This window comes from Rhynchophorus ferrugineus, unplaced genomic scaffold (assembly GCF_030347505.1).
Source record: "Rhynchophorus ferrugineus isolate W39M unplaced genomic scaffold, kcgeb_rfMv2 rfM6, whole genome shotgun sequence".
Taxonomy (NCBI): domain Eukaryota; kingdom Metazoa; phylum Arthropoda; class Insecta; order Coleoptera; family Curculionidae; genus Rhynchophorus; species Rhynchophorus ferrugineus.
In genome coordinates this window covers 25,601,898-25,614,319 of record NW_027472585.1, presented here as the reverse complement: position 1 = coordinate 25,614,319, position 12,422 = coordinate 25,601,898, and the positions used below count along the sequence as shown (strand labels likewise).

Sequence of the window (12,422 nt, the reverse complement as noted above, 5' to 3'; positions counted from 1 at the left end):
TCAGGCGTACTCTTTAAAATCTTCTTTAGTTCCACTTTAATATGCTCAATCTACTTAAAACAGGACATTAGTTTAATTTCGAAGTGGTTGCTTTAGTTTCAGGAATAGTCAAAATCATAAGGAAGCTAAGATGAATAAGAAAGTTACTAGATGATATAAATTGAATTTTTAAAGAAAAAATTGCAAAAAAAAACAATATGAGAATGCACCTTATTGTAAGTAGTAAGTAACAACTTGAAAGCTTGAGGAAGCTTATGATATTCTTTAGTGGTAGTTTGGTCTGAGGAAATAATGTCTTACTATTTTTGAATCAAAGTGGTGCACAAGAACATAATAATCTAAAAAAGAGTATTTTAGTATATATTAAAATCATGTAAATTAAAATATTAAAACGCTTTAAACTGAAAAGATTTCCGATGTTATTAAAAGTAGTTTATTTGCGAATAAATCCATAAAGAATAAAAGCTTTAGCAATTGATATTTACTTGCTTACGAAAGTGATATATTTTCATGATCAACAGGTACACCGTCTCCAAAGAAAAAACGAAACAATTCGACGCCCACTAAGAAGAACGTAGCGGAAAAGAAGCAAATTCTGCAACAGCTTATCTCGCCGGTCGGCAAACAATCAACGAAGAAAGTAAGTCTCGGTGAGCTAATTCACATGAGCGAGCACAAAAATAACGGCGCTCACTCTGCCCCGTCTGTAGTAATCAGGGAGACGAAGTTTGGGGAGGGGGAGGCAGCCATGAGCGTCCTCAACGATCCCAAACTGGAGAAAAAAGTAACCTTTGCACGTCTTTTAAATAAGGTTTGTCAATTTTCAAAATATTTCTTTTTTTTATCCACTTTTCGATCAGGAACTGATACTTATCATTGTTCGCTTGTCTAGGTATTTTTGATAATAATTGGTAAGATACAGCCACCAAATATCGTCCAATTTATCTAAAAAAGTGGTGGAAAAAAAATACAGATACAATAATGAATTAAACTTAAAATAATAATAAAACTCATAATAGTTTTTAGGTTAGAGTTGGGTTTTACTATATTTACATTTAATTCTTTTCTATACCACCTCTAAGGTAGAATTCTAGACGCGTTTTATTACGTAGTCTATTGTTGTATTACGTAGTTACGCACCTCCTGAAGGCCTAAGACATCTAATTAAGAATTATATATCCAAGTAATATATTGTACTTTCATTAGAGGACTTATTTATATTTTACGTTTAGTTTGTTCTGTTACTACCTGTAACATCTTTCTAGATAAAACAAGATTTCCATACCTGCAAATTCATACCTGCATTCATTCTCACCTCATACATTCTAACCAAACGCTGATGTATATTCTGAACAATTACAGATATACTTACCTTTATTTATTTCCACTCCCATCGCCCTATCTCGGTAATTGTCAGCATTATATCATAATCTCACATCCCGAAAGTTTCATTCAATCACTGCCACTAAGAGTTGCCACTCTTAAATAAGTGAATAACTAAGCTGTTAATTTTCAATATATCCAACACTTGTCCACAATTCCACCATTTACCAATTTCATCTTCAGTGTGTCTGATCGAATTCATTCAAAATGAATGTGTTATATATCAAATGCAGTAAAATATTTCTTAGATTATAACGATATCAAAACCCTGTTAACTCATTTACAAATTCTGTAAAGACAATTTTGACAACAAGGTACAAAATCTAAAAATATTTTTTGACCACCTAATTCCACCTATTCGAGATCACAAAAATCAGTACGTGAACTTAAATTATATTCATAATATTTATATAAAATTAGTACTTAATAATCCTACAATAATAATCTAATTAAGCTCTTGTCAATCATTAATATGAATTAAAAATTTTCAGACAACTAGATAACTCTCCGATTTTCTACACTTTTAACTTGTTTCCTCGTCAGAAGACTGTTTCTTTTGTCGCTTGTATTTCTAGTTTTTTTTACACTTCTGTCTCATTGCGCTTCTTTTATGCGTCCATATATTCTTGTTTTTGCCCTGAAGGCTTTATCCCACCTGAAAGGTGGTTCAATAATTGGAAGAGCCTGCACATCTGCTGGTACTATAAATGGAGTTTTCTGATCGAGATAATGGAGTAGATGTAATTGACCTTGCTCTTTCTGTAAAGTCCGAAAGTGATGAGATGTCATTTATCAAAGATATTGTATTGTTTGCATGGATTGAAAAAGGAACATATCGTGAGTCAACAAAAATGTATTCATTAAGTGGACATATTCCTGTTTTCTGAAATCTAATTACTGCTGTATTAGTTCTAAAACACGCGCAAGCTTCTGCATAAGCATTTTCAAATATTTCTCCAACTTGATAGTGAGACCACTTACCCTGAATGACTTGCCAAAAATGATTGATCGAATCGTATGATGACGATTATCACGTGCAATGTCAATTACCTTTAAATTTCTTGTATACCTGTAATGACCATCTAACATCAGCATAATAGGATCCTCTTTAGAAAGCTTTACTATGGATCCGAAATGTTTCAGCTATTTTGTGAACAGGCTGAGTAATACGTCTTAATGTTTCCTGCAGTAAAATCTTGAACACGAGCTCGTGACAATAACTCTGGTTTACGGAATAACAAAAAGGATAACAAACCATAAATAACTTCATCCATCTTTTGTCCGCTTTTTTATCCGTAAAAATTGGTGTTGAATATTATTCCTGAGAGCGAACTGCCATTCGTTTTAAACCATAAAGGGTGACGCCACACTCAATCTGATCCTTTTGCAAGCAATAGCTTGCCAACTTTTGTTCTAATTCCAGCAAAACTGGTTTTCTTCACATTTTCCCAGAAACTACACTTTCTACAAATTTTTCAGAATTTCACGTTCATCTTTCAAAATTGCTTCTGGGTCGTGAAAAACTTTTCTTTCATTCTTGCTTCAACAGCTTTTTTCATGGCATCTAAATAATAATGAAACACATTAAATAAAAATAAAAAACAGAGAATCAATTTAAAAGTAACGTGTAAAACTACCCAAATAACTTCACGGGATCAGTATTAGGTCCACGAAGGAAAACGTTATAAGGAATGTTCTAGTCATTTCATACATCATTACACACACACTCACACATGTCATAATCTGATATTTTTCCTATCGTTTTAAATCATATTTTCACTTTCAAATCAGTGAGTTTTGTTTTAATAAATGAAGCATATAAATATGTACTCAAATCCGAAAATACTTTAGTTAAAAACTCACCTTGAACAGTTTTTCAAGTAACTACATTAAATGGCAACTGTAGTAAGTAACTTTAATTTCAGGATGTGAAAACTAGATAGCGTTAGTTAGCTGAAAGCATACAACAGGGAGCGAAATTTGGGAACTGTACCTTATGAGTTATTACCAATTAATTGAATTATTAATTACCTAAAACAAATTATCAGCCAATTAGCAGAAATAACAACTTTCTGACAATATAACTTTGACGTTAGAGAGCATCTGAGCTATCTGTTACCTACTATTCCTTGAAGAGATAGGAGGACTGCTGGCTAGAAATGTTCGTTCATCTCTTCTTCTTTTTTCCTTATATGACATTCGATCTTGCTACTTATTTGAAAGATATTTAATAATTATTTTTGTGTCTCAAGTTGTATTCACTTTGAAAAAGGACACGTCTAAGATGATTAAGTTCATTCTCTAAAGATCTGGTGTAATGAAGGCCCTATAAATAAAAGAATTCAAGACGGATAATTTTTAGGATGGCCTGAAGGTGTCTGGCTCGATTTGTTGATTTCCTCTAAACCTGATAAACTAATGAACCATTATCCTTTCATCAAACTAAAATGTCTAAGAAATGAATCTCGAGGTTAATTTCAACAATGAATTGGATGTTTAGATGTTGAAAATACAAGTAAGTAAGAAACTAACTGGGCTTTTCCATTCGATGGTTCCAAATGACAAGGATGTTGGTCACATATTTAAACCAATTAGAATACATTAGTGGTATGCTGACTTGGCCTGGTATTCTTATTACTATCCTTTTCTATAATAACTGTAAGGATTTCTTAAAATTACAGAAGGAATTTATACGATCTTAATTAACTTCTTATTGTGGCCTTTTCAATAATAGCTTTTCATTTTAACTTTTTAAATAACCTTGGTTTAGATACTCATAGCAAGACCTTATGTTTGTCAAAATGACTGCTGATGTTCCGTTTTGATTGCAATATCAATGTTTCTCCTCGACTAATCTATGCCCTCTGTTATATTATGGCACAGATAATTATTCTTTTATATCTAAAATGAATAAAAATGGTGCCGCAATATTATTCTTATTTAATAAAAGTAATAATAATTAAAAAAATTATAAAAAAAAACTTAAACAAAGAAAATAAAAAAAAGTAAAAGCAGTAGTGAACACCAAAGAAACAAGTAATGATTAAATAAGATATCATTCCGAAATTTTCAAATAGTATAGATAAAAATCGATAAAAACTAACTCCTGATGCCATTTATTGTTGTTGTTTACTAACATGGTTATAAAATAGTGTTTTATTTATTAATTAACATTATTAATTTATTCTATCGGTACTTACGTTCTAATGAAATGAATCGTGAATAATTGAAAATATCGTTCATTGGTAGTTATTGCTTTTTTCGATATTATTGGTAGTACTTGAGCACTGAAATAAACTTCACATATTATGTTAGTTAAGTTAGTTAATAGTCAACCAAGATATCTGCATAAGAGAGCAAATGCTGTTCAATAAGACCAAGTTGCCTCCATCGGAAACAATGATAATCTGAAAGAGCAATATAGAATAGAGAAATTAATTAAAAATTAAATGTTAACTAACATGTAACATATCTAACAAATACTTCTCTTCCGTTAAATAGCCCAGCAATACCTTAAGTAATGACTAGACCCCTTTAGGTCTAATTTAAAACGTCATATCCACAAAATAAAAACATATAAAATGTATAACCTCAAATTAATGTAATCAAATTTTGCACATCTCGACAACGAAAGGATTAGCCAATGGGAATATACTGAGTGAATAAAATATATTTCTTGTAGCTTTATAATTGAACAGTGTTCATATATTATAGATATAGCGGCACAACATTTTTCACTTTTTGCTTTTTTCTATTGACTTTTCTCATCCACTAAGACAAAGATAGTATCACTTTTTCTATTATACTGTTCCAGACAATTGTTTTAAAATATGCTCGATCAGTGTTTCCACAAATGCAATAAAAATTATTTAATTAAAATTATACACAAAAATGGAAAGAAAATAAATATACCTTAAAGACGTACGCAAAAATTTTGCCAAAGCATAAGATGAAAAAAAGCTGTCAGTTGTTGCTACAGTAGTAGCTCCGACTCTCTGATGGCCAAAACTCACAGTCTGAACAAGGTTACGATTGTGTCCATTTAAATTCTCATGCTATGTCTCTATGTTGTGTAGTCATATTGTAAGTTAACAACATATCTTTCAAGTATTAGAGATTTTGTATCAACATTTCTTTTCTTTTAGTTTAACGCATCATTTTCGAATAACGTTCATTTTACTTCCTTAATTTGAAAACATCTGCAGATGAAACACATAACAATAACTTAAGCGACACAATTTGTCAGTGATGGTTTGAAAAACTCAAATACTATGAATTAGACATTGAAGTAAACAAATATAGTGAAATAATTGAATCAATTGAATACAATGTATACGTTTGAATCAAGCAATAAAGACAACTCGAAAATATATATGAAAATGTTTAACTGAAAAGCCCCTAACTCACACGCCGTACTAACCTTGGTCCTTTGACGATCTGTTGTACCTGATCCATTGGTCACTCAGGACCAGGCTAAACAGCATTTCACTTTTACAAGAAATCAAATTTGTCGATTCTTGAGTTTCCTCAAATAACGAAGATATTTTTGAAGGCGTACTAACTGAAGATAAGAACAGTAGCTACCGGTGAACAATATTTTCAATAAAATAGATTGTGCCAACTTCTTCATTTGCAAATGTTTCCTTAAATCCTCTCAAATTTTAAAGTATGATTTGAATTTTCCATAAAAATTTCAATTTTGCATTTGATATAAGCTTTTGGTTAAATATTTTGCAATGTTATAATATATTTTATGTAAAAGGTGTCAGCTGAAATGAGTTCGGGCTCCGACATGGAAGCAACTGGAGCACGAATGGGTAATCGTCCAGGTACAGCATTTTCACGGCCTTCCAGCACTCCGCCATCTCCTAGTGTAGTAAACCGTAGCCCGAACAGTACATCTAGTAACCAAGGAAGCGATTCATTCACAAGCTCCGACTTAGCAATACCAAACGCATTGAGCTCAAGCATTTCAGATTTACTTGGATGTAGACGTCCTAGTAAGAGTTCGGTCGTTGGAAGACAAAAACCAGCTAGCGCCGATTCCATCTTAGCAATGTTCCGGAACTTCTCGTCAAGTTCAGCTGGTGTTAATTTACCACCTTCATTAAAACTGTCACCTTCGACCACACCTACTGCTTCAACCCCACACGATGATATAGTGGGTGACGATGAGTCGTCTTCGTCATCTGTTCACACTCCGGTGTCGTTTTCAAGTGGATTATCGGAAAGTCCAGTGGTGCCTCAACATTTGGGCACCATTGAGGTAGCAGTCTTAGACCCATTAGGTGTCCATCGACAACCTTCAGGTGCTGGAAACTTACTGCACCCACCAAGCATACTATTAGAGATACCTAGCACAATCAGTAAGTGCCTTTCGCCTATTCGGGAATTGCCAACTCCGTTACCTTCACCCGCTTTAACGCCGGTGATGCGTCGAAGCCAATCGCCGGTAGCCAGAAGAGCTGCCGCTGCTTCCGCTTTGGACAATTCCGGTAGCGGTGACGAACGTATATCTGTCGAAATACCCAACGTATCAATCAGCACAAGCGAAGATGAGGACGCCCAATGTCCAAGGTTCGTAGTTGATCCTCAAGCAGAAGACGGGCTCATCTTCGAAGAGGCTGCTGCGATGCAGCAGAGTGCCTTATATAAAGCAAAAGTAAGTTTTTATCATGATATATAATAAATTATTTGGCTTCATCAAATAATAGTAGATACTTCATATTTATCTCATATAAAAATAGACAACATTGAATTTAATCTTGGAAATATTGTCCAGTGTTTTCTGTGGTTTATCAGGGAACATGCAGACTTTAAGACGCCAAACATTAATGCGAAAGTGCGCTATGTTGTCAGGAACTGAAAGTGAATGAGTTACTGGTCTCATCAATATACTGCATAAGGAAAATACCGTCAAAATTCATATTTCCTTGCCGAAGAAATTAGTTTTCTGATCAAGTTCTTCACTCACTTTGTTTAACTGTTTACTTCATGGTACCGCAATCTACGTCTAACCACTTTCTAGGAGCAGAGTAATGAAACACTTCCTTCAAGTTGTACTCTAATTTTTATAGGATCTAGCCGTGATTTATTTTTAGGCTTTTAAGCTTTTAAGTTTTTAGTTTTAAAATTCGAGAAAAAGTCTGTTTTTGTTGCTATTTAATCACTGAAATGTACATGTTCAAACATTAACCTAAGTTATGTTCAGTTAGTACTTGGAGTTAACGTTTTTTTTTTCAGATGATGGAAAACGCTTAAAAATAACTATTTCGATAATTTGTACCTAATGTACATGCTCTTGTTTCATTTCAATTGAGTCCTCACCTAGTAAAACTTAAAGATACAATAATGCATCTTTAAGATTTCAAGGCAAGTAAGGATTTGCCAATTTTTAAGATTGAAATCACTACTCCTAAAGCCTTTGTACCAATAATTGTACGGTTCATAAAACATAACGTCAATTAAGAAAGATAAAAGTTTGATTAACGTTGAATATTTTGTCTTTGTTGAACTTCCTTGGGGCTTTTTCCCTCGCTCACTTAACATCCTATACTCTGCTATTATGAAAGAATACGCAACTTATCTAGATTTGCGTCTGATATTTTCATAAACACAAAAGAACAAGAAAATCTCGTATTATTCTCTATTAAATATAATTTAAGCTTGAAAAAAACTTCATAAAAATTAAGTCATTCACTTTAGAATATAACAATCATATAATAAACTATTATATCATAATTCAAACTAAATTTCATTGTTTTAGATACGACCTCCTCCTCTTGGGCAAATTAACGACCAAGATCAGTCCCGACCAAGCCTTCCGCTAATTATCCCCACTCTAACAATCGAAACTCCTTCACCTACTCGAAAAAGCCCTACCATTTTACTCCCAGGCTCACCTCCGCCACAAAGAGCTTACCCTCATCACATCGACTCGTTTCCGATTCCCGGACCTGCCAAAACAACCAGGAAAATGTTCAAAGACTTCGATAAACCAACATCATTAGACTTGCCTACAGCCCCACCACTGATAACTATCACTTGTAATTTGAGCGAGGCTGAATCAGATGCAGAGAATACCTCAACGACTGTTAAAACGACAGGACATGGAGGCCCACCGGGAGGTATGACATACCTCAGTCCCTTCTCCATGGCCCATCGCGGAGACCAACATGCATCAGAATCCAACTTGAGCTCCTCCGGATACAGTTCCATGGCCAGTCCGGGACCATCCAGATGCGGTTCCAGTAATCCACTTTGTCCTTCTGAGATGGAAGACCAAGGACCTTCCGGTTCTGGAGCCTGCGTGCGTCGAAGCTCTGTTAATCCTGTAATCAGAAGTACCGTAAATCAAGCCAGTGGTGAATCAAAAACAAATCAAGGGGAACAACGAAGAGGTCGGTCTGATTCTGAAACGTTATCAGACGACCCGCTACTAGAATCCAACGATGAAGGTATTGGCACTGATCATATCGATGAGAAAATTGATGAGGGTGAGTTAAAAAGCGCCAAAGAATTGGAGGTTTTCATGTCAGTTGAAGGAGACGCAAAAACTTTAATGGAATTACCATTAATGCCGGCGACCCGTGTTGCAAAATGTATTAGTATTGAAGAATCTATGGATCGGTTATTTCCACCTACATCAACAGCTAATATTAAGAATTCGCTTCAACTGCCTTCAATAGTAGTACAACTAGAAGCCCCAGAAAAGTATTTGAGTCCAATGAGTTCCCGAAGTGAGAGTCCATTAAGCGATCGTACTAGTGGTTTGGGGCGTTTCTCGCCACTATTCTACTGCAAGAATAAAGATCTTCTACCATTCACGGATTCGGACGGATTATACGATTTTCCAAGTTCGGACAAAGTTAATATTACCAGTGCGGCTCAACATAAGAAAGTAGGTCGAAAACGAGACAAACGAAGTACTCGCACATGCAAAACACCAAGTCCTACTAAACAACCCACAAGTACGGCCTGGTTTAATCACTTGGAAGTTCCCACCAAAGATCCTCACTATAAAGTGCCGCCGCCAAGAAAGCTTAGTCCCAAACGCCGTCTGGCTAGGGCTCAGGTAGTTAGCTCATCATCTAGTTCGGAAAGTGTCGAATCAACAAGAGAAGTGAGACTGACATCTCCTAATCCGAGTCCAGACAAAAGATGGTCTTCTCCAATAGGGTGGCTAGATCAAAAGCATGCGCGTTCATTAGATGTTTCAGGGGAAGACAAGGTGAATATATATGAAGATAACATAATCTATTCATCGATTTTATTAGGTACTTGCATATATTTTGATTAGCATATCTACTGGTGACAAATCAAAGAATCAGTGTTAATTCAAGCTATTAAATAGCATAATTGTTAAATTCGACTGGAAATTAAATGCAACGAATTGACGAATTCAAAAACAGATTTCAAACAGCTTAATGAATTACTTACAGACACGCCGAATACGGAACTTTCAGAAAGTTTAGCAGTTAATGAATAAGATCTAACAGAATGGCTACTACAGCAATTAGCCGAAAATACTGTGGTGTGTTATGATTGGCAATGAAAAATTGATCAATAGCGACAAAGCCAAACACAAAAAGTCCTGATTTAGTCCAGAAAGGTCACATACATCAACTTCGAAGCGAAATATTCATGGTCGTAAAGTGTTAATGTCCATACTGTAGAAACAAGATTTAGTGTATATGAGTTGTTAAAACCGAATGAAATAGTTACTACAGATGTCTAGCGACATCAATTGAACAAACTGAATTACGTATTGTTGCAAAAAGGGCAGAAATAGAGAGTAACAGATACAAAGTTATCCTCCAGCATGACAAATCTCGCCCACACGTTTAAGAATTATAAGGAATACATTACTGAAACTAGAATAGAAAGTTACGCCGCACTCAGCACACTCACTAGCGCCTTCTGATTACCACCTGTTCAGATCGATGTAGTATGTGGTTATTACACGATTCCAAAATGTTGATTCTAAAAAATTAATCAATGATTAGATCGTTGCTAAACTAACAACAAAAAAAAGTGTGAAAAATTTATAAAAAATGATAGGAATATTTTTACTAATATATGTTGTATCAATTTTTCTTTTTAAAATAAAGAATAATCATAATACATGCAAGCACCTAGTATATTATTACCATTAAAAATGTGTTTGAAAAGACCCAATATATTTTCCCTAGTTTGATGAATTAAGCCCAAATGTTATACCCGGTTAAAAGCTTGTCAGACGTCCAGGAATATTGCAGGGTAGTATTTCTTTTATTCGAATACCTTTTCAATAACCGGTATAACTCTGTGCACTTGGTCGACTGTCAAGTGTCAATTTCGAAATCTAAACTGGAACTCTGATATTTCTATAAAGGGTTTAATACGCTTTAAGTGTTTAAGGTTTGTCAGGTTTTTTAAGCATAATTATTCCGGAACAGCATTAAAACATTCCGGAACATACTTCATTCTTAACAGGCATTGAATATTTATATCAACATGATGATTGCTTTTCGTGGCTGATCTTTCAATAACCCAAGTAAAATATCATTAATTCCAGGAGCCTTTTTAGTACTGAGGTTGTGAATTTCTGCGGCTACTTACTTGGAAAAATTTATAGATACACCGAGCTGATAAACAAGATTTGTATCTATTGTATATCATTCTATAACATTCGGTTGCGAAACGTTAGCTGAATTTTCCGCGAATAACTGAGCTTTTTCATCGTTGCGTCGATAATTTTTAATAGGTAGTACTGTAATAATTGGTCTTTAAAATATCCGAGTTGCTTTCCACAGCGAGCAATCCTTGTCTGCTTCCGGGCTTAATTCACTTACATATTTTTCGATGCAACTCTATTTATATTCTTTAACCTTTTGATTTGCCTGATTACTAATTCTATTAAATATTGTTTTGTCTACAACATTTCTGGTTTCTAGCTTTTCATCTTTCCTTTATCAATTCCCTAATTTCAAGGAGATAATTTACCTCATATTCTGATTCAGACCGAATTTGTTCAATTATATTTCGGGTTTGCTGCTCAAGAGCGTCTATATTTTTGAATCTTACTTTTAAACTGATTTGTTCCTGCAATATAAGTCTAAATGTGCCCCGGTTAGGTAGGTGGGTATCTTGGTAGACAGTATATAGCTCCTATGTTTTTTTCAACGCCGTTCTTGTCAATGCTAACTATCGTAGCTTGTATATAGTCTTGTGCGAAATGTTATATATTTCATTTTACAATTAGACTAAATATTATTCGACCAATTTGTAAAATAACACATGGGCTGAAAATTATCGTACGTAACAAAGAAAACAGTTTTTTTATTCAAAATTGGCTTTATTCATCAACGTAATATCCATCAAAAGCCACACAAGCCAGCGTCGCTCTAATATTTCAAAATCACTTCTGCAGAACTATTTATTTTTTGCTTCAAAATAGGCCTGTCACTAGTTGCTCTCCACTCAGATGACGATTATTTTGATTCCGGAGTGAAGGATGGATCCATGTTTCATCCATTGTCACATATCAACACAAAAATTCGTTCGGTTTAAACGTTTAAACATGACCAAACACACGTTCTTGTTTTTGGTCAACAGTGAGCAAACGCGGAACCCACTTTGAACAGAGCTTTCTCACAGTCAAATGCTCATGCAATATAAAACTAACACGTTCTTTTGATATCCTTACAATGTTAACTAACTCACAGAACTTCACTTTTCGATCATTCATAACGATTTGTTACCACCTCATTTTGGGCGTCCACTGCGTTCTGCATCATCGGTGTCTCTACCACGTTTGAAGTCAACAAACCAACATTTTATTGTTATGAAACTTGAAACAGTGCAAAATTAAAACACGAATTATTTTCGATACAGCTTGCTTTTGAAGGTTAGTACCAACTGAAAAAGCAGTGAATGCGATAAAATCAGAGCCATCTATGTATTATGCACGGGACTTTTCAGCCCATGTGTTAGAAACGTGTTTAGAACATGTGTTTTCACACATTATCTTAACTGAAAATTATACCAATAATTCTTAA

General features: G+C 34.4%; 1 protein-coding gene across 2 annotated transcripts in view; it reads left to right on the top strand.

The window, feature by feature from the left end:
* The window catches only part of LOC143198219 (uncharacterized), a 376,811-nt gene that overhangs the window by 363,639 nt on the left and 750 nt on the right, over positions 1-12,422 (top strand). For both annotated transcript variants that reach the window (XM_076407333.1, XM_076407332.1), the window contains exons 21-23: positions 522-811; positions 6,146-7,045; positions 8,150-9,613. In XM_076407333.1, the coding sequence (XP_076263448.1) occupies positions 522-811; positions 6,146-7,045; positions 8,150-9,613 (2,654 nt within the window). The remainder of the gene's footprint in view (positions 1-521; positions 812-6,145; positions 7,046-8,149; positions 9,614-12,422) is intronic.